General features: G+C 46.1%; 1 protein-coding gene across 6 annotated transcripts in view; it reads right to left on the reverse strand.

Moving 5' to 3' along the window:
• The window catches only part of COL11A1 (collagen type XI alpha 1 chain), a 782,075-nt gene that overhangs the window by 514,955 nt on the left and 244,594 nt on the right, over positions 1–22,526 (reverse strand). For all 6 annotated transcript variants that reach the window (XM_068240020.1, XM_068240025.1, XM_068240017.1 and 3 more), the window contains one exon: positions 960–1,033. In XM_068240020.1, the coding sequence (XP_068096121.1) occupies positions 960–1,004 (45 nt within the window). In that variant the 5' untranslated portion in view covers positions 1,005–1,033. The remainder of the gene's footprint in view (positions 1–959; positions 1,034–22,526) is intronic.

Here is a 22,526-nt window from a genome sequence, read left to right on the forward strand (position 1 = left end):
TTTGCTAGCGCAAAACTTTTGATCAGCTGTGCACTACGGTGCTAACCCAGTTGGCGCTTAAACTTATCATGCCTAAACTTATCACACCTAAACTTATCATGCCTAAACTTATCACACCTAAACTTATCATGCCTAAACTTATCACACCTAGGGCTCGATTCACAAAGCGGTGCTAACAGTTAGCACCGTGGTGAAAAGCCCTTTATCATGCCTAAACTCAGTTTAGGTGTGATAAGTTTAGGTGTGATAAGTTTAGGTGTGATAAGTTTAGGTGTGATAAGTTTAGGTGTGATAAGTTTAGGTGTGATAAGTTTAAGCGCCAACTGCGTTAGCACCGCAGTGCACAGCTGATCAAAAGTTTTACGCTAGCAAAGACTGGTGCACTTCGTATAAAGTTTAATGGCGCTGCTTTGCGTGCGGGACTTTGCAAGCGATCTAAACTTATCTAAACTTAGCATGCCTAAACTTATCACACCTAAACTTATCATGCCTAAACTTATCACACCTAAACTGGCTTTTCACCAGAGTGGTGCAATGGTTATCATGCCTAAAGTCTCTAACTGGGTTAGCACCGCTTTGTGAATCGAGCCCCTAAACTTATCATGCCTAAACTGAGTTTAGGCATGATAAAGGGCTTTTCACCAGCGTGCTAACTGTTAGCACCGCTTTGTGAATCAGGCCCCATATGTTAAACCATACTAACGTGTGTATGCGGTATTATCGTTTTGCATGTCTCTCTACTTAGCAGCAGTCTGCTTTACTACTTCAGCAGTCTGACTTTATGCATGCTATTACTGCAAGTATTGAATATACGTCAAGGCATCAAGTTGTCTAAAATATTCCAGCATCAAGTTTATAATATTTAGTAGTGCTTTCCAAACTTGTCTCAAAGACCACCAACAGTGCATATGTTGTGTAAGTCCATGCAGGGGGTTAGCCCACATGGCTAAGGCACTTACCCCACCTAGGCTCCTATAGAACTTCTCAACAGGGCGGCTCTCCATGAAGGGTGTTCAGCTTGTACCAAGCCAGCCTATAGCAGAAGAAACGGGGTGATTACACTCTATTTCCTTTATATACTTATAAGTGTGAACATAACTGAGTTTGGTAGCGCACGCTGTGGACGGTAGCAACTGTACAATATAGCCAAGCTGTGACACTCTGTGCTTTATCATATTTGCATTGATTGGGTTGCAGGTGCATAGACAGAGGTGGAAGTAAAGCTATTTTCTGATTCAGCAAATATTAAATAGCAGTGATATCTTTCAGTTCGATATATTCTGTGGGTTTCTGGCCTCATTCTTTTTGTGCAAAAGTGCTAATGTTTGGGCCATGGCGAAGACTGCGTTCTGTGGATAACGCCTGGGGCACCAAAGGACTGTGAATTACAGGAAGGGGCAGGTTTGCCCCACCATTCCCTCCTCTAATGGGAGTAAATGGGGTGGGGAAGAGAAGGGAATGAGAAGGTGATAGGAGGGAACATCACAACAAGCCTGCCTCTTCCTGTCTAAAATTTTGACTTTAGCTAAAAGTGTGCATCTCAGAGTGTGCAAAAAAAAAAAAAAAAATGTAAGTGACACTCCTGTCTAAGAAACCAGGTTATCTTCACTTCTTTCCTTTTTTTCTTTAAAATAGGTTGAATGAATGAGGCTCCGATTTGAACCAAGACAAAAGTGATATCATATTTGTATTGCAAAACCATTGCGGGTTCACAGCAGGGTCTGCTTCCACTCCATAGTGGATGCACCCGTTTCATTGCATGAATGACAACTCATTCCATCATCTGACCTGTTGTCCACGGCATAAACACAACAGACAGAAATAGACACAGTACAAACAAATGCACGTGAACTTGGCCCATAGAAAATCATTGAAGGCTTTCGCTCGTCCATTTTGAGGTCTGCTCTCTTTTTATGCAGGGCACCAAACTTAATGTGAATAGCGCCTCAAACAGCACATATGCAGGTGTAATTACTAAAAGTGAATGTAACAACAAAGTGTGGAATTGGCACTGTCAATGGATAGAATAGGTTGCTGGAGTGTCTTACCACTTCCATTAAAGAGAACCCGAGGTGTGTTTAAAGAATGTTATCTGCATACAGAGGCTGGATCTGCCTATACGGTCCAGCCTCTGTTGCTATCCCAAACCCCACTAAGGTCCCCCTGCACTCTGCAATCCATCATAAATCACAGCCGTGCTGTGAGGCTGTATTTACATCTGTAGTGTCAGTCTCAGCTGCTCCCCCGCCTCCTGCATAGCTCCGGTCCCTGCCCCCGTCCCTTCCATCCAATCAGCAGGGAGGGAAGAGATGCAGGCGGGGACTGGAGTTCTGCAGGAAGCGGGGAGAGCAGCAGACTGACACTATAGAGATAAACACAGCCAGCTCTGACAAGCTGTTTGTCAGCAGCGCGGCTGTGATTTATGAGGGATTGCAGAGTGCAGGGGGACCTTAGGGGGGTTTGGGATAGCAACAGAGGCTGGGCTGTATAGGCAGATCCAGCCTCTGTATGCAGAGAATATTCTTCAAACCCACCTCGGGTTCTCTTTAAAGGGAACCTAAAGCCAGAGGGATATAGAGGCTTCCAAATGTATTTCCTTTTAAACAGTGCATATTGCTTGGCTGTCCTGCTGATCCTCTGCCTTTAATACTTTAAGCCATAGACCCTGAACAAGCATGCAGATCAGGTGCTCTGACTAACGTCTGACTGAAGTGAAGCTTCTAATCCAGCTACATGCTTGTTTCAGGTGTGTGATTCAAACACTATTACAACCAGAGAGACCCTAGAGCGATCAGCAGGACAGCCTGGCAACTGGTATTGCTTAACCTCTTGAGGACCACAGTGGTAAACTCCCCAAAAGATCAGGCACATTTTAACTAAAATGGCCACTGCAGCTTTAAGGCCAAGCTGCAGGGCCGCACAACACAGCACACAAGTGATCCCCCCCCCTTTTCTCCCCACCAACAGAGCTCTCTGTTGGTGGGGTCTGATCGCTCCCCCATGTTTCTTTTTTTTTCTACAAATATTTTTGTTATTATTTTTAAATAAAAATACCTGCACCTTTAAATTCCCTCCCTCCCTCCCCCAACCGGCCAATCATGGCGATCAGCTGTCATAGGCTTCTGCCTATGAGAGCCGATCGCTCTCTTGTCCCCCAGGGGGGCAGCCGTGTCACACGGCTGTCCCCAGTACAGTGCTGCTGCTGATCGCAGCACTGTACATGTAAATACACAGCGATTTCGCTCTGTAACAGTCTTCCGGATCGGCGATCGCCGCTCGGAGACTGAAGGCGGAGCTCCGCTCTGCTCACCAAGCGGGAGATCTCCTGCAAACTGCTGCCCCAGGACTTTACGCCAATCGGCGTTAGCTGGTCCTGGGGCTGCCGCCGCGGCCATGCCCATTGGCGTGACGCGGTCGGCAAGCGGTTAAAAGGAAATAAGTATGGAAGCCTTGCTTCAGTTTCCCTTTAATGCAAAGATGCAAATACAGAAAGCAGAGCAATCTGGACCACTGCTTAAAACCCCATCTGTCTATTAACAAATCAGAAGCACATTATAGGCATTTCTAAATCTCTGTCCAATTTAGTAACACAGCACGATTGCATCAGATGAGATATGCTAGTTAAATATTTTTCTGTGATGCTTTTAAAGACACGAAGCCAGGGCCGGATTTGTACTGTTTATCGCCCTAGGCCACTGTCAGCGCCCCCCCCCCCCCCCTACAGTATAGGTAGTGAGATGACCCCTCTCCCCTTCCCCCAATACAGGTAGCCAGATGGCTCCTCCCCCTTTCCTTCCAGTATCCTCTAGTATAGGTAGTCAGATGACTCCTCCCCCTTTCCTTCCAGTATAGGTAACCAGATGACTCCCTTAATCCCTCCTTTCAGTATAGATAGCCAGCTCACCTTCACACTGCAGCAGCCATCAGTGTCACTCATTTCTTTGCTCGTCACCAGTGTAGAAGCTTCCTCTTCCTTTCTGTCTCTAATGCTGCCCAAGTCCATAGCTGCCAGCCACAATGTAAACGTGCACAGAGAGCAAGGTGGCTGCTGCACAGACAGCTAGCAGCAGAATACCGAGGTCAGGCGCTCGCCTGATATCCCTGCATTGCAGCATTTGCAAGCTTCCAAATGCTGCACCAGTTTAGCCTGCTGCCTAGGCGGCCATGGCCTAAATCCAGCCCTGCACAGAGCAGTTAAATCACGCAAGATATGGTGGCTTTGCAACTAGCAAAAAACTAGAAATGAATATGTAAAATGAAAATCCTTTTCCTGAAAACAGCAAAACAACTTATTGGCCAACTTACTGAGTTTTCTCCAAGTTAATATTTTCACACCTTGTAAATAAAATGTGTCTTAAAGCAGTAGGATTAGCCATACTATGCTAGGGAAAAAAACACACATATAAGTAGATAAATACTTGATCCACTTACACTCACCTAAAGGATTATTAGGAACACCTGTTCAATTTCTCATTAATGCAGTTATCTAATCAACCAATCACATGGCAGTTGCTTCAATGCCTTTAGGGGTGTGGTCCTGGTCAAGACAATCTCCTGAACTCCAAACTGAATGTCAGAATGGGAATTTTGAGCGTGGCATGGTTGTTGGTGCCAATCACACCATCCACATAGGACTCGACCCTCGAGGGTCGAGTCCTACTATGTGGATGGTGTGATTGACTGTGACTATTTAGAGGGGCTTGATGGACCTCTCACCACACTGGACTCCCCAAAAAAACTGAACCATCTCTGTGGCCAGCAGGTACTACTTTACATTGCAATGGTTGTTGGTGCCACATGGGCCGGTCTGAGTATTTCACAATCTGCTCAGTTACTGGGATTTTCACGCACAACCATTTCTAGGATTTACAAAGAATGGTGTGAAAAGGGAAAAACATTCAGTATGCGGGAGTCGTGTGGACGAAAATGCCTTCTTGATGCTAGAGGTCAGAGGAAAATGGGCGGACTGATTCAAGCTGATAGAAGAGCAACGTTGACTGAAATAACCACTCATTACAACCGAGGTATGCAGCAAAGCATTTGTGAAGCCACAATACACACAACCTTGAGGCAGATGGGCGACAACAGCAGAAGACCCCACCGGGTACCACTCATCTCCACTACAAATAGGAAAAAGAGGCTACAATTTGCACGAGTTCACCAAAATTGGACAGTTGAAGACTGGAAAAATGTTGCCGGTCTGATGAATCTTGACAGAGTCAGAATTTGGCGTAAACAGAATGAGAACATGGATCCATCATGCCTTGTTACCACTGTGCAGGCTGCTGGTGGTGGTGTAATGGTGTGGGGGATGTTTTCTTGGCACACTTTAGACCCCTTGGTGCCAATTGGACATCGTGTAAATGCCACGGGTTACCTGAGCATTGTTTCTGACCATGTCCATTCCTTCATGACCGCCATGTACCCATCCTCTGATGGCTACTTCCAGCAGGATAGTGCACCATATCACAAAGCTCGAATCACTTCAAATTGGTTTCTTGTACATGACAATGAGTTCAATGTACAAAAATGGCACCCACAGTCACCAAATCTCAACCTAATAGAGCATCTTTGGGATGTGATGGAACGGGAGCTCCGTGCCCTGGCCTGGATGTGCATCCCACAAATCTCCATCAACTGTAAGATGCTATCCTATGTACATAGCACATATATTGTTGTAACGATTGGTGTCAGCAAGAACAGATTTTCTGATTATTGGTGATCTGTAGTATCACCAATAATACAGATACTATACCTGATTATGTGGTGATCTGCAGAATCACCAATAATGCGAGTATAGCGAGACACAGGACAACCAGATGTAAAGATAGGTGTTTGGTGCAACAGTAATACAGATAGAGTAACCAACTCCCCCAGTGAAGCTGGTAGAGGGAGATATCTCTATAGAACACAGGGATCAGCACTCCAGCAAGCTGGAGATGCAGATGAACTAGTAATCAGTCCACCCGAGGAGCGGGTGGTGCACAATAAGACAACGTATACTGATCACCCATAGAGCGGGTGATTCAGACTGTACTGCAGCAGGTGATCACCTGAGGGACAGGAGATCAAGACTGTACTGCAACTCCTAAACACCTGAGGAGCAGGTGATGAGGACAGTACCGTAGTTAATAGTCACCCGAGGAGCAGGTGATTAAGACTGTACTGCAGCTACTGGTCACCTGAGGAGAAGATGATTAAGACTGTACTGCAGCTACTGGTCACCTGAGGAGCAGGTGATTAAGCTGTACAGAGAATCCCTCACCAGGGACTAGGCTCACTGGTGAGGGCAGGAGAGTCAGACAAGCAGATTCGGCAACAAACGGACAGATATGGTACAAAGACAGAAGGCTTAAATCAGAGTAGTGTTCAGGCTGAGTCGGCAACAGGATCAGATAGGCAGAAGCACAGAATAAGTAAGCAGAAGAGTAGTCAAGGCTAGCAGAAGGTCATAACAAATAATACAATTCACCCCCCCCCCCCCCCCCACCCTCCGTTTCCTCCCTCTCTGCCACAGATTTAGCCACCCACTTCACCAACAAAATTGTCTCCATCCGCCAGGAAATATCCAATCTCCAATCTTCACCTCCAACCCCCTCCCACCCAGCTCCTCCTCCACCCTATTCTCCCCTCACATCCTTCCCTCCTACTACGACCGAGGAAGTCAACCACCTACTGCAGACTTCCCATACCACTACTCCCCCCCTTGACCCCATCCCTTCCGATTTACTCCAGCCTCACTTCACGGAATTGGCCCCAGTCCTCACTACCCTGTTCAACCTCTCCCTATCCACAGGCACCTTCCCCTCAGACTTTAAGCAGGCCACTGTACTACCCCTGCTCAAGAAACCCTCCCTTGACCCTTCGTTACCCTCCAACTACCGTCCTATCTCCCTCCTCCCCTTTGCCTCAAAACTCCTTGAGCGCCTGGTTCACAAACGCCTGACCCAGTACCTCAATGCCAACTCGCTGCTAGACCCACTCCAATCTGGATTTCGGCCTGCCCACTCAACCGAAACTGCTCTCACCAAAGTGGTCAACGACCTTGCCTTAGCTAAAGCTGAAGGTAAATACTCAATTCTCCTCCTCCTTGACCTGTCAGCAGCTTTTGACACAGTAGATCATCCCCTACTCCTCCAGTCCCTCCAGTCCTTGGGCATTCACGATCTCGCCCTGTCCTGGCTTTCATCCTACCTCTCCAACCGCTCCTTCACGACCGCCTTCAATGAGTCCTCTTCCACCCCCAACCACCTCTCGGTGGGAGTCCCCCAAGGTTCGGTCCTTGGCCCCCTACTGTTCACCCTATACACATCCTCCATTGGCAAGGATATCTCCTCCATGGGTTTTAACTATCATCTGTATGCAGATGACACCCAGATCTACCTCCACACCCCTGACATATCCACCTCTACCATGGACAAGGTCTCCTCCTGCCTATCAGCCATCTCCTCCTGGATGTCCGCTAGGTTCCTGAAACTAAATCTAGACAAAACGGAATTTATGATCTTCCCACCCCGGTCATCCACGAACCTCCCAGATGTGCATGTCACTGTTAACCACACTACCATTTGTTATAAACTGTTCTTATCACCTTGCTTCGACACCATCGTCTCACAGACTGTGAGATCACTTGACTCTCCACACAGCAAACAGGATATAGACTTTCTCAGGCTTCTTAAAATGTTTACGTTATTTATTCAGGAAACAGGAATACAGATAGATACATTCATCTCCTGGCAAAGCAGACTTCCATGTTGCGTTACAGCTGCTTGAGTACCTTCCTTCTGAAAGTACCCAGGTCTTCTTGTATCTACTCTATGTTACATCTAGACTACCTATGTACAGCCTACATTATATCAGATTACAGAAAGGACGAACATACTTAGAGAAATAATTGGGTTCCAGTCAGTATTGCGAGCTAGTGAGGAAGGAAGAAGCAGAAGTGCGTTCTCCATTGCTCGCTCCAGATTTAATACCGGCTAGGAAAGAGTTAAATGACATCATCTTCGCCACCCCCTATATCAGTCTATTGGTGGACCCACTCGTGGTGTCATCATACCCGCCTACTCGATTAATAATCAATGAGGCACTTGACCCAGATGCAGGAATGTGAATGTTTAGTAAATATGGCCAATGTTTACTGTTCCTGTCCTGTAAGTGGAGGTCAGAGTAAACCGATGGCCTTCTCTTAGGAACATGTTCTCAGTATCTGCGTGTATCTTCTGCTACACGCAGACCCTGAGATGCCTCTGTCTGCATCACCAAACCTCTATCTATTTTAAAGGCATACACTGCGGACAAGCCTTTTACATAAAACTCAGGCCAAGTAACTGAGGCCTACTTAAATTATAACAATCCCCCCTAAAACGGCTTGACCCGCAGATCCCAGCGTCTGAACCTCCCAGTACCTGGTTTCTTTCTTGTATGTTTCACTTTTCGATGTTCGTGCTCACACAACTTCTCTGCTCTAGGCGATTACCCCTGGAAGAGAGAGAGCAAGACCTCTTGGTCTTCCTGTAACCAGGCTCTCTGGGGAGGCCCTACTTCTAAGTCCCTCAATACCACATGCTCAGCATTTGCGTCACTTGCGTATCACTCACAAACTTGCATGACCACAGAAAAGTGAAACTCGTTTGGTTGTTACAAAACGGAGCAGTGCCAGGTGCCTTCTAAAAGAGCGCCTTTATACAATCAGCTCCTAGGTACTACTAAACCTATACCGTAACCCTGTATATCCCTTAATTTAAACTATTGGTTCCGGAGATTGTTTATGAGGCACCAATCTCTGGACCAGGTTAATTTATTTTACGTAATTTTAACCCGCAACCTCACCTGGATAATGATGCCTAAAGTTGTCATCCCCATCCAGACGACCAGTGGGTGTAGAAAGAACTTTGGAACTGCAGATGCCCCGTCCGAGTGTCCCTGGAACATCACCGGAACCTTTGTCCACCAGGGCAGACTGGAACTCACCTGCTCATTTTTGTGTTCTACCTCGTTAAGATCACCTGTATCATGGTGAAATCTTACCTCTAACTTAGTGTACTGTTTGTTTAACCTTTGTAACAAAATGTGGTCGTCTTGGATCAAACCCTGTTCCCCTTCGTCCCATGTCGTGTTCTCTTTCAGGACGGGAACTACTCGTGAAACTTTGACCTTTAGAGTTCTCTTAACAATTTGAGAAACAACGTCATCCAGCCTGGATGACAGGATCCATATGGGATCTCCACTCACACAATATGTTCCCCTTGGAAAATCCCCCTTATCGGAACAATTATGAGAATATACCTTGAATGTATCATTAGACCTTATGTTAAAAAACCAAACCCTTCCTTCAGCCACCGGAACTATTGGTTTGGCTTCAGGGTGGATCTTTTGAATGGTAGCCTCGCATTCTGCGTTATTGAGCCTGCAGGCTTCTTCACTAAATTTGGCTTGCCCCGGCCAACGCAGATACTTCTGCAAGAATTGCCCACATGAGGACAACTCTACTTGCTTCACCTCCCCGTCTAGCACCAAAAAAGGTTGACCTCTCAGGTCCTGGTGTAAGACACGGGTTGAGGTGGGAACTAAGGAAGTAGCGGTGCCTAAAGGAATGTTGCACCGTTTCCATTTGTTCACCCAAACATCTCGAAGCTGCCATGCAAAAGATCCTTCTCCAGAAAAATTAATATACCTCCCCTTGTCCAATCTCTCGCTGACAAAATATGTCCCCAGCTGTCCTGATTGGACCTCTTCCCCCCTTATGTCCTGAGGCACAATATGTACCTGAGGTCGGGAAGACTGTACTCTCTGCAATCTTTCGATTAAGAGTACCTCATCACTTACCCAACTATCATGAGGATAAGCTGCTGCATATGGACTGTGTAATATCGTCCCCTGTTGTGACCCGTGTGGTGTGAATGGGGTTCCCTGTGTGGGCTTTCCCTCCCCCGGGACCGCTCTCCCCACCCTCTTTGTCACCTGGAAATGTGGCTTGATCTCGATTGTTACTTCTTGTTTCGAGAACCACCCACCCTTGGCTTTCCAGCCTTTACGTGTGTATAGTTGTTTCAGAGGCACTCTCTGTTGGTAGCTCCAGAGTGTGATGTTGTCCCCTGCGTCTCTCTGGTAAGAGAATTGACGCCTCCTGCTTGTTCCTCTCCAATCTGGAACCATCTCACTCTGCATAACCAAGACAAGGTACCCCTGAGTCACACACTCCACCTTTTGCATGTACCCATTATACTGCAATGTATCTTTTAACAAACCTTTGGATCGGTGCATTGATTCTGGGAGTGTGGCATTCAATAGCAGATTTACACTGCCATTAAATTCCCACTGCCCGCACACTTGACCCTTCAGACCTTTCACCCACATTGTGCCATGAAATTTGCTTTCTCCTGGCACAAGTGCTCTTTTCCTCCGTCCCTGCATGGTCCATCTGTGCCAAGCGGAGGGAGGTGTGAAAGGATCAGTACCTTTGTCACCCAACATTAACATGCTTGGGCCTTGCATTCTCATTAACCCCTTATTATACATGAGAATGTCCTCTCTTCGTTCTCCTAGGACGGAATGGCAACCTAGGATCACCATCAGCATGGTACACTTCATTATAAAAGCACCACCCTGGGAAAGAAAAACATTAGCACTTTGCATTATGCTTTGCTCCGACAGTTTTGTTAGTCTCTTTCCGATTTCAGGAATCTCGTGGTTTAGTCTCTTTCCAATTTCAGGAATCTCGTGTTCCTCCAAACTTAGATTGGCATCTGGAACCTTTCGCTTATCCGACTGACATCTCCATCTTTGCTGCCAGCACTGCAGCTGTCTCAATTCCATATTGCCAAACACCTGAAATCGAAATACAAACAAATCAATTCTTATTAATGATTTGGGATTCGCCCTGCGGCTTGTACTCTTTACACTTTAAATTGATCAATATATATCGTAATTGATCTCGTTGCTTTATGGTTCTCCTGAACTCTGTTTACTCTTATTGGTAGATTGGAGTTAAACTTCACCCCCCTACCTCAGTACTATCCTCAGTACTTACCTGTTTAAAATATGCTCCCGCGGACTTCACCTATGGAAGCTCGCTTCACCTTTGGAAGCTCTCACCCCATTGCAGCTCACTCCACATCCCCCCTTATCTGTCCATGCGCGGGCGTCGCATGCACAGATTACGGATGCCACACCTGATGCTGCTTAGCAGGTGAGCCTGCAATGCTCTTACTCATTATCGCATTTACTTATCTAGAACTTCATCGCGATACCAGCTCTGCTAGAAGTTCTGTGTGTTGTACCCTCTGACCAATGTTTGCCGTGCCACCACCTAAACTACCAAAAAAAACTGGCTGCCTCCCTGTAGGAAGGAGCACTTTGCACTTAAACTACACAGGGTGCAGGGCTAAGCATACCAGCGTCACATGCCTGTATGCAGATCCCTGAATGCCCACATGGAAGGTAGTCACATGGCAAACAGAGTACTGATACACTGTCACTCTGTAAACGGCAATTCTATCATCTGTATAATTGCCCCATGAACTGTTGTCAGTCCTTGTTCTTTGTGCTACAATTGATAGGAGCTGGAAAAAACATATTTGACCAATCAGTGGACGAAAAAAAACGCACACAAAACAGCTCCAGCCCAGCATAGACCTCTCAGTCCAGCTCTGGCCCTATTCACGACAAAACCGGAAAAAAACGTTACCGCTCTGCAGAAGCGGCGACGGAAACCCGAATTGGTCAACTCCCTTTTTTCCAACTCCGGCACCCCCTTTGATGCACTGTCCCCTTTTCCTTCTATTGGGAACTCATGCTGCACCACCTATTAAGGTGCCTCACTTACAGGAATAATCCCATAAGCAACACAGTACAGACCCATTTCCGATCTGTACTGCTCCGTGTGTCCCTGCACCGAGCTGGGAAACACTTCCTATTCTGGCATTCCTGTCCATGGACTCTGGGAAAAACTCTGGGGAAATACGTTGAAACCCGAGACACACAGTAGCATGTCTCTGTATCTCTCCCCCCCTCCCTTTCAGCTGCTCTGCCCGGAGCCGCGAGCACAGCCTGACGTGACGTGGATCCCCCAGCCCCTCCTCCCCCCTGCCATGACGTGTGGGGGCCATGACTCACGGGGGCGGGCTCTCTCCACTGCCGCCATTTTGAGTCCTGGACTGCCAGCCAAGATGGCTGCTCCCATAGCAGCCTCTCGTTCCTATAGACCTAGGAGAGAAAACAAACTCACACAGAACATATATTTTTTTTTATCGTTACACACAGCATCTATCCACAGTGCACAAAAATCAGCCTCAGCATTCCTTCACGTCTCAGCTGTAATCCGAACTGCAATCAGACATACGGATCCCCAGAGACGTAGGAATCTTTCTCACTCTATCACAGACATAACTAAGAACCGCCCGAGCGAGCTATACGACTCCAAACCACTGTAACTGTTTTAACTGTTAACATCCCAGCTAGAACTTCAACACAATACAGACATTGAAAAAACATGTTAGCAGCAGCACCGACTGGAAATGCGAGAAACGTGCAGAACATCTCACAAACAGAAAGACACTCGCTTTCCTCTTCTCTCCCTCTATCCCCTCTCTCCACAACTCATCTGCAGCTTATCTCAGCCATAACTCAGAACTATTACAGCACTATTACTGAGACGCACAACAGACGAGCTGGCTGAACAACATAACAGATGCAGATATTTACAAGCATGTTAGCAATGTTAACGCGCGGAGGAAAGACAAACAAAAACCTCACCCATTATCTCAGCTGTCCCTCTGCGAACTTCCACAGCTACCCAGAGACAAGGGCTGTCCACCCAGCTCCCCGAGAAAAACGTACTTCTAAGTTTCACAACTGTTCTCTCCTGTCTACTCTGCTACCTCTGCCGCGGGGGACCCCCCCCCCCCCCCCCCCCTTATCTATCATCCTGCCCAGTCTCTGGACAGGGAGAGAAAAACAAAACATCTGCCACACAGAAAACTTGAATCCGAAGAAGAAAAAAAAACAAAGCACATAAACTCTGAAAACACATTCTGTATTTACATCTGCCACACAGAAAACTTGAATCCGAAGAAGAAAAAAAAACAAAGCACATAAACTCTGAAAACACATTCTGTATTTACATCGGAGCTGCCCCTCTCCTCACCCCTCTCTCCACGCACAGGAGAGATGGGAAGCCCGCAGCCTCCCCACTGCAATTAACACAGAATATACACATTAACACATTACCCTCCTCTCATACAATAAAGATAATGCAACACAACAACGTAAAACGTACTTGCCTGAGCAGAAGACTTTGTAAGCCTGCGAATTCGACCAGCTTTTGGCAACTTTCCATGACACTGAGTGGATCTCTGGAACTACTGAGCGTCAGCTCTGTGTACCCACACTGGCTCAGCGGATCATCTCCAGCGGCAGCTGCCAGCCGGCCTCGGAGCTTCCAGACACCTGCGATCCGGTTTAGGCTAGGACTGATGTGCACTTCAGTCTAAGTTTAACATCCACGAGTGTCGCCGCTGGTTCTCTCGAATTGCAGCTGTGTGCTTGGCTCCCGTACACACCCACTTATCAGTATCAGCTTGATAAGCTTTACCGTCTGTGTCCGTCTATTCCGCTTGTTTTGCTGTGGAATATCTTGAAACCATTTTCCTTCGGCCCCGGCCCCGTCTGCCTGTATCGTTAGGCAGGGAAGGATTTCAGGCACCACTGTTATAAACTGTTCTTATCACCTTGCTTCGACACCATCGTCTCACAGACTGTGAGATCACTTGACTCTCCACACAGCAAACAGGATATAGACTTTCTCAGGCTTCTTAAAATGTTTATGTTATTTATTCAGGAAACAGGAATACAGATAGATACATTCATCTCCTGGCAAAGCAGACTTCCATGTTGCGTTACAGCTGCTTGAGTACCTTCCTTCTGAAAGTACCCAGGTCTTCTTGTATCTACTCTATGTTACATCTAGACTACCTATGTACAGCCTACATTATATCAGATTACAGAAAGGACGAACATACTTAGAGAAATAATTGGGTTCCAGTCAGTATTGCGAGCTAGTGAGGAAGGAAGAAGCAGAAGTGCGTTCTCCATTGCTCGCTCCAGATTTAATACCGCCTAGGAAAGAGTTAAATATGACATCATCTTCGCCACCCCCTATATCAGTCTATTGGTGGACCCACTCGTGGTGTCATCATACCCGCCTACTCGATTAATAATCAATGAGGCACTTGACCCAGATGCAGGAATGTGAATGTTTAGTAAATATGGCCAATGTTTACTGTTCCTGTCCTGTAAGTGGAGGTCAGAGTAAACCGATGGCCTTCTCTTAGGAACATGTTCTCAGTATCTGCGTGTATCTTCTGCTACACGCAGACCCTGAGATGCCTCTGTCTGCATCACCAAACCTCTATCTATTTTAAAGGCATACACTGCGGACAAGCCTTTTACATAAAACTCAGGCCAAGTAACTGAGGCCTACTTAAATTATAACACCATTCGCCCTACCTCTCAAGCCCGCTGTCTGGGTGTCACCCTGGACTCCGCACTCTCCTTCACTTCCCACATCCAAAACCTCACAAAGTCCTGCAACTTCCACCTTCGTAACATATGTAAGATTCGCCCTTTCCTGACCTCTGCCACCACCAAACTCCTCATCCATGCCCTCATAATTTCCCGCCTTGACTACTGCAATGCCCTGCTGTCTGGTCTCCCTATGACCCGAACAGCCCCACTGCAGTCCATCATGAATGCGGCAGCCAGAATTATCCACTGCTCCCATCGCTCCACCACGGCGGATCCCCTCCTAGAATCCCTCCACTGGCTTCCTATCCAGTCCAGAATCAGATTCAAGATACTGTGTCTGACCTACAAATCTGTCCACAAAACCTGTCCAACCTACATTTCCGATCTTACTCAGAGGTACACACCTAGCCGCTCACTCCGCTCTTCCAATGAACTTCGCCTAACCGCCCCCCGAATCATCCAGTCCCATGCACGCCTCCAGGACTTCTCAAGAGCTGCTCCAACACTATGGAACTCCCTACCTCCACCTACCTATTAGGGCAGCCCCCTCCTTCAACATCTTCAAGAAAGCCCTCAAAACTCACCTTTTCACTCTGGCCTACCACCCCTCACAAGTGCTCTAAACCTACAGCTGAACTCTGGTCCCCTACCATTCGTGTCCTTACCTCTCCCTCTAGATTGTAAGCCTTTGGGCAGGGTCCTCCTCCTTTTGTGTCCTACCTGATCTTGCACCTCCATTACTGTGCACCCATGCTATGCATCTGAGTGAACCTAACCTGCCTAATCTCCATGCTCCATCCAGTGACTGACTAAGCATTACCTTGTACTCATACTATGGTGTGTGATCTGGTTTTCTTGTATTCCTGTATTGTCATATTGCTGTATGTCACCACTAAATATTGTCTGTAACCTAAATTAATGTTCAGCGCTGCGTAATATGTTGGCGCTTTATAAATACAATAAATAATAATAATAATAATAATTAGTACTTTAGCTATCAACAGAATCTGACTAAGTGTGGATCCCGAGCTCCTGCTGGTTCTAACACACTTTGGGATCTGACTAAGGTCTGAGTGCTAACACGTAGCATTTGCAACAGCAGACGAGGAGCTACTGATAGGCAGGTCCTATATAAACTGAGAGCGCCCCACAGTGCCGCCCCAGTCACTCAGCCAATCAGGAGCACTGCTGGAGTCAGCTGACCGGCCGATCAGCTGACTCCCGTTCTATTCGCATAAAGGTCCTGTCGCCTGGCGCGCGCGTAGCCCTCAGTCTATGTGCAACTGACGGACCAGGCAAAACTCCACCATGTAACTGCACGGCGAAGGCCGCGTTAAATACTAATCCCCCTCCGAGTGGTCGCAACTCAGAGGGAGAGGCCGCCAGAGCCCCGAATTACCGCTACGCGCCCCGCGCAGCATAATATTGCTGCTATGGTGCGCCCAGTTTTGGCACTCGGCTCTCAGAGCCGTGTGCCAAAATCAGCTGATCCGAATGAATAGAATTCTGTTCCTGGTGGGAACCATGTCTTTTGCCCACAGTTTAGGCTAAATCTTGATGTCATTTCTGCCCTTTACTTTTTTTTCTTTTCCCCTCCAATCGCTGAGTCACCTCAGCCTTGCTTGTAAACACAAGTGAGCAGGGGATCGTATTTCAGATAGGCAGCTAGGCAGGGAAATAAATGGAAGAGGAGGAATATATTATAGATAAAAAGAACCCTCAGCATGCAACTGTTTGGCAGTCTTTATGTGATTTGGAATTCCGAAATTGTGTCTGCATGCTTGTCCTATAATCTTGAAGAAATTAACTAAGAAGAATAAAAAGACTAACTGTTCATTTAAAGTCCTGCGTTTTGTCTGGAGTGTGTATAGTACTGACTATTAAAGGGCCAGTGCTCCTTAAGTATGTGATGACTCCAAATCATAACAGCAGAACAAGTTTTGAAAGTTTTGAATGCAGGATTAGCATCTTTATCACTTAATACACTCAGACCAGTTGCTGTTGAAATTTGATTTTTATGGTGACAATCCCGCTTTAAGGGCCCATTCACACCTAAGCGATTAGTGGGCGATTCCCACTAATCGCTAAAGCGATAGTGCTTTTGAAAGCACTAGTGCTTTGTTACCCTATGGCAGTGTTCTCACTGCTGCTATTGGAGCCAATCGTGGGTGTTTTGTGATTAGAGCCAATTGCAAACATGTTACCTGCAGCAGTTTTTCGGCAATACTGGAGCGATCGTGATTAGCCTGCATAGAAGTGCAAATCGCGATCGCTCCAAAGACACAAATTTGTTCAGTGATTTTTCCGCATTTAAAGAGTGGAAAAAATCACCTGCACAAAATGCTAATCGCTAGCATTTAACGATTTTAGGTGTGAATAGGCCCTAGGCCAACAAGAATTAGGAAATTCTTAAAATAAGTTTGATACTACTTTTTAACCTACTTTTTCAGTTGCAAAATGCTGAAAAAATTATTTTAAAGAGAAGATAAAAAATAATATCCTAGGAGAAATCTCAGGAAAAGTGAAGAAGGGCCAATGGAACCACAATGTACTGGTGTTGAATTGCTATCAAATCAGTTTAAGTATTTAGCCAATTCACTTTTTCTAAATTGTTTTTTCATACGCAGGTGAATCCGAGGAGCCGTGCCATGCACAGCTATGGGATTCGCAGCCTCCCGCGCAAAAACTGTGGGCAGTGTCGGCCGAATCGCTAGGGTAAGCGATTTGGCCAGCGGCACCATAGTTTCCTATGGCTGAGTTTCCCCGCGCGATTTGCCTGTGGGGAAACTCTGCGGAGTGGATACGGGCCGTAAAAGGCATTTTATTGATGAGGTGTGAAAATATATCCTAGGAGAGAACTCAGGAGAAAAATGTAATTGCATATTGGCCTACAAATGTTTTGAATCACCTAAACTGAAGAAGTATCTTTATCGTATACATTCAGTGCTATGGAAATAACTTTCTTCTTACGTGAAGCATATGGGCCTGGCCATTATTCGATTCACTTTTTTTTGCTACGTTTTCTCCTAGGTTAAACTTTCACTCCTTATCAATAAAATGCTTTTGAAGCCACCAGCAAGCAATACAATACAATGAAAAGTTATTTTAAACTGAAGATGAAAAAGGACCTCGTAGAAGAAAAAGTGAATTGAATAAGGACCACTGAATTATATTTGTCTTTTCGTTTCCACAGGATATCCAGAAGCGTCTGACCTTATATAATCTAAAATTGTAATTAAAAAGCAGTTTTAGTATACTTAACAGAAAAGTAAACTTGGAAAGTAAATTTCCCTACTAGGCATAAACGTGCATTATGTCTAGAAATGTTTACACCTTATTCAGCTCACATCAATACCATGCGGTTGTTATGATCAATAGACATCTGCTAAAATACACGCAGGCCTCATTTATCACTCTATCACAATTAGATGCTTATACTTCTCCATTTTCATACTGCAATAAGCCCATTTCAGCATGTCAAGTCACATAAAAATATCTAATAAGCAGGGCCGGTTCTAGTAACAATGGGGACCCCGGGCAAAATTAGCTCGGGGGCCCCCAACTGACACTCCTTGAACAAAAAACGGCATTAGGGACCCTTTGTTGAAGCCAAATTTCCCTCCTGGACCACTAAGCGGGGTGCAAATGCTCCTTCCCAATCACCTCCCAACTTAACTGTGCTCCCTGAGGCCCCTGCAGAGTATTTCGCAGTGTAGCATCTCTCCTGCCTGCCAGCACAGGAGAGACGCTATTCTGCCAAAGACTCTGCAGCGGTCCCCCTTTGGAGCAACAGTTAAGATGGGGGTAGACACCTTGGGGGCCCCTACATGCTCTGGGGCCCTGGGGCAATTGCCCCCTTTGCCTCTATGGTAGCACCGGCCCTGCTAATAAGAATATTTAGCAAGAATATCTAGATGAACCTTCCTTTTCTGAAATAATAATAAAAAGATGTTACTATATGTTTTAAATTTGGGAGAAACCAATTCCCTCTCTCCCAAGAATCAGACATCTAACAAATAAAACACACACATGCTTGTTGCAAAGCGGAAAAACATGTGCTTAACAGCAGCACAATCAATGCCCCATTTTGTCTAAAAAGAAAGTCTTTCATTATGCCATTAACACACACCTACCACTAAGGATACCGAGGGGAGGAGAAGGCTAATATTAGTGGATGAGTGCAGATAATATGTTTCACTGTCAATTTAAAATGTAAAAATAGCCTTGGTACCTGCCAACAAATATGCTGTCTTTGAAACCCTTTTCAAACTGCATATTGGCAGTAGTGGTGCGGTACGGCCCAGTAGTGATGCGGTGCAGCCCAGAGGACGCACCTCCAAAAACAAGCCTCCGGAATTACCACGTTAATACATGGTAATCCCCATCTGGCAACAGGCCAAGCAGGAAATGAGGCTCTCTAGTGCACACTTCTTGTGGCCGAATCAATGAAATGTGCAGAAGTGCATTGACAAAATATGTTTCCACGCATGCGCGTTGCCATAGACTTACATGTCTTCCGGCTCACCACACGTGGTTGCAGGTCATTGCAAGAGTCGCACGGTAACATAGGTATGCGCTTGCGTTAGAGTACTTCCGGCAAAGCACACTGCACCGCATGTAATGTGAACTACCCCACATACTTTTATTGCTCTAGCCTTAGGGTGCGGTAAAATGCCACACCGCACCACGTCAATGTGAAAGGGCCCTTAGGGTTCTTTCCATCTGCACGATTTTAGCCACGCTTTTGGAAACAACACTAATGCATGATCGCAGGGACATCAGAAAGTGCATAGACTGCTCTTTCTGTCTGATGTTTCCATACATGGTTGCATGCATTTTGGCCCCTTTGCGCAGCGATCCCATTCATTATAATTGAATGGGATTGCAAGAGCATCTGTGGTAATCGCGATACAACGCAGAGCCGTCCGTTACCATGCCCACCTGCGTTGCACACAGATCGAGAGTGGTAATGAGGCATTAGACTTAGCCTTTCAAACTTTTGGGTTGTTTATTAATATCTTTGTATTAAGAAATATACAAAGAAAACACTGAACAGTTTTCCACTGTGCCCGCAATAATAGAATAAGCTTTATTCGCCAAGTACACCAAGTGAAGTACCCGGAATTGTTTTTGGTACACATGGCATGGCAGTTGTACATACAGTATTCAGACAACGAATAGACTATATGAGAATGATCACAATACAGGCCAAGAGCATACTCTCATGCAAGGGACACAGACATGAACTACAGTCGCTAGGGTGATAGCTAGGCCAGTCTCACTCAGTAAGAGAAAAAGTTCGGAGCGCACTGGGAAAAGTAACTGTCCAGGGGCTGGCTAGCCCTGTCATGAGGGGCTTGTGTTCAGTAGGTGTACAGCCGGAGGGAAGAAGGTACTCCAGTGCCTGGTGGTTTTGGAGGAGATGGCTCTGAAGCGATAGCTCAGTGAGAGGAGCTTGAAGAAGTGGCTGATGGGGTGGGAGGGGTCGTGCGAGATTTTGGTGGCCCTCATCTTCCTTTTGGTAGTGTGGAGGAGATCAAGGGATGGCAGGGGCAATTCAATGATCTTTTCTGCAGTGCTGATTACCCTGTTGAGTTTATACTTGTTGCTAGCAGATGCCCCTGTGTACCAGACGATGAGGGAAGAGCAAAGTACGGATTCCACAGTTGCAGTGTAAAAGCTCCTGAGCAATTCGTGCCAAATTTTTTCAGTTGGTGCAAGAAAAATAACCTCTGCTGAGCCTTTTCCTGAATTTTGGTGGTGATCTGTCCCCATCTTAGGTCGTTATTAATGGTTGTGCCAAGAAACACGGAACCCTAGAGACTTCTGTTTTCCCTATGTGAACTAGGTGGTGGCATTTCCTGAAGTCCACGATCAGTTTGACAGTCTTTGCCGCATTGAGGACGAGATTGTTGCAGTAGGCATGCTTTCTGTTTCCGCTGATGAGGCCAATGATTGTTGTGTCATCAGCAAATTTAATGACCTTAACACAGTCATCAGTTGAGGTACAGTTGTTGGTGTACAAGTAAAACAGGAGCGGGGACAAAGCACACCCTTGCAGTGCTCATGTGTTAGTAGTTCTCTTGGTGGAGTAGCAGTTACCTAGCTTAACTCTCTGTGTTCTGTTTAAAAGGAAGTCTTTGACCCTCCTACAGAGGGAGGGGCCAACTACAAGCTGCGCAAGACTGACTAGCAGAATGTCTGGGCAGATGGTGTTGAAGGCAGAACTGAAGTCAAAGAACAGGAGCCTAGCATAAGAGTCTGGTCTGTCCATGTGCTCCGTGATGTACGCAAGGCTGACAGGCATGGTCGGAAGAGCCAATTTCCGATTCCGCGGTAATTCCGCATACCGCCACTACCGAAATTTCGCTTCCGCTACATTCCGGTGGAATTCCGCGGTATTCCGTCACGTGCACTTTCCGTATTTTTAAACGGACTTCCGTAATTTTTAAACGGATTTCCGTAAATTTAGGAGGAAATACTCAATCGCTCATTTGAAATATCTATTGTTAATAAAGTTGATTTGTATTTTGTAAATTTGGATAAAAAAAAATGTTGAAACCGTTATTTTAGCGCGGTAACTTTCCGCTGATTATGATTGGTCAACTCATTCCGCATCTCCTGATTGGTCAATTCATTCCGATTCCGATTTTGCCGGAATTCCGAATTCCGGATTGCAAATTCCGAATTCCGCGGAACCATGCGGAAACCCCAATTCCGGCGGAATTTCGGAATTTTAGCTTCCGCGGAATTCGGAAGCCCATGCCTGAAGGCTGATGTTAATGGTGTCCTCTACCGACCTATTAGCCCTGTAAGCAAATTGATGTGAGTCAAGAAGGACATTGGAGTGCTTCAGTGAGGCAAGAACCAGCCGTTCAAAGATCTTCATGCTGGTTGGAGTTAGGGCTACTGGTCTGAAATTGTTGAAATCTGTGTTTCCTCACGGATTGCAAATGGAGCTGCAGCACCACCGCCTCCCTGGGTAGGTGGAGGGGGGTGAGCCTCTTTGTCCATGGCCTCTGAGGTACCAGGCTGCTTGGGACATTGTTCGAACCTGCAGTAGAACTTATTGAGTTAATCGGCCAGTTGAGTGCTAAGGGCCGCTTGCTGGGGGGGGGGTTGAAGTTCATGGCTGCCGTTTGACCTTTCCATACCTCTTGAAAGTTGTTGGACTGGAGACTCAGTCTCCACTTGTCCAAATAGGCCCTCTTTGCGAATTTCAGTTCACGGTTTAGGGCATTCCTTGCAGCTCTAAACTCTTCAAGGAAGCCAGGAATAAACAACTACATATACTGTAAATGGAACACTCTTAGGGCCTGAGCGCATTAGTGCGCTTCTGTCCATTTTAGCAACCTGTATCAGACTCTAACATATATGTGTGGATGAAAAGTGGACAGAAGTGCGTTAGTGTGCTGAGGCCCTTAAGCACCCTTCCCACAGGAGACTCCAAGATACAGTAGATGCAGCACCTGTGCAGCTGTGTACAGTACTTTTTTCACCTTTGCCCTGACCATTACCTTGCCAGCAGCACATAAATATGTAAGTCTCCCATCTCTTAGGATAGACTTTACCAGGGAAACAGCTTGTCCATCACTATAGTGGGGAAAATCTGCTAAATCAGGACACATCTTTGTAGGTGTAGCATACCCTCTCACATCAGGGGTTCAAGGCTCTATTATCTACTGTTGTTGTTTCTTATTGTAGCAGTGTTGCTTCTACAACAGTACTGTGACAGATATTCTGGTTTCATGTCTGTTTGCTTTTCTCCTTCACCAATATTCAGTAGACCAATACACATTTAAAATGCACTGACTTTCACACATACGTGTCTCACCTAAATTTTGGTATTTCCCCCAGTAGCTCTAGTCCGTCTTTTTTCTTCTTTTTTTTCTGGAGCTTGAAGCACACTCATCTCCTTCAGCTACTGGAGCAACAATGTCATGACCAAAACAGTAATCCCGTTTTCCACCAGGCAAAAACAACATCGCTTTTTAAGAGTG

This window comes from Hyperolius riggenbachi, chromosome 6, assembly GCF_040937935.1.
Source record: "Hyperolius riggenbachi isolate aHypRig1 chromosome 6, aHypRig1.pri, whole genome shotgun sequence".
Classification (NCBI taxonomy): Eukaryota; Metazoa; Chordata; class Amphibia; order Anura; family Hyperoliidae; genus Hyperolius; species Hyperolius riggenbachi.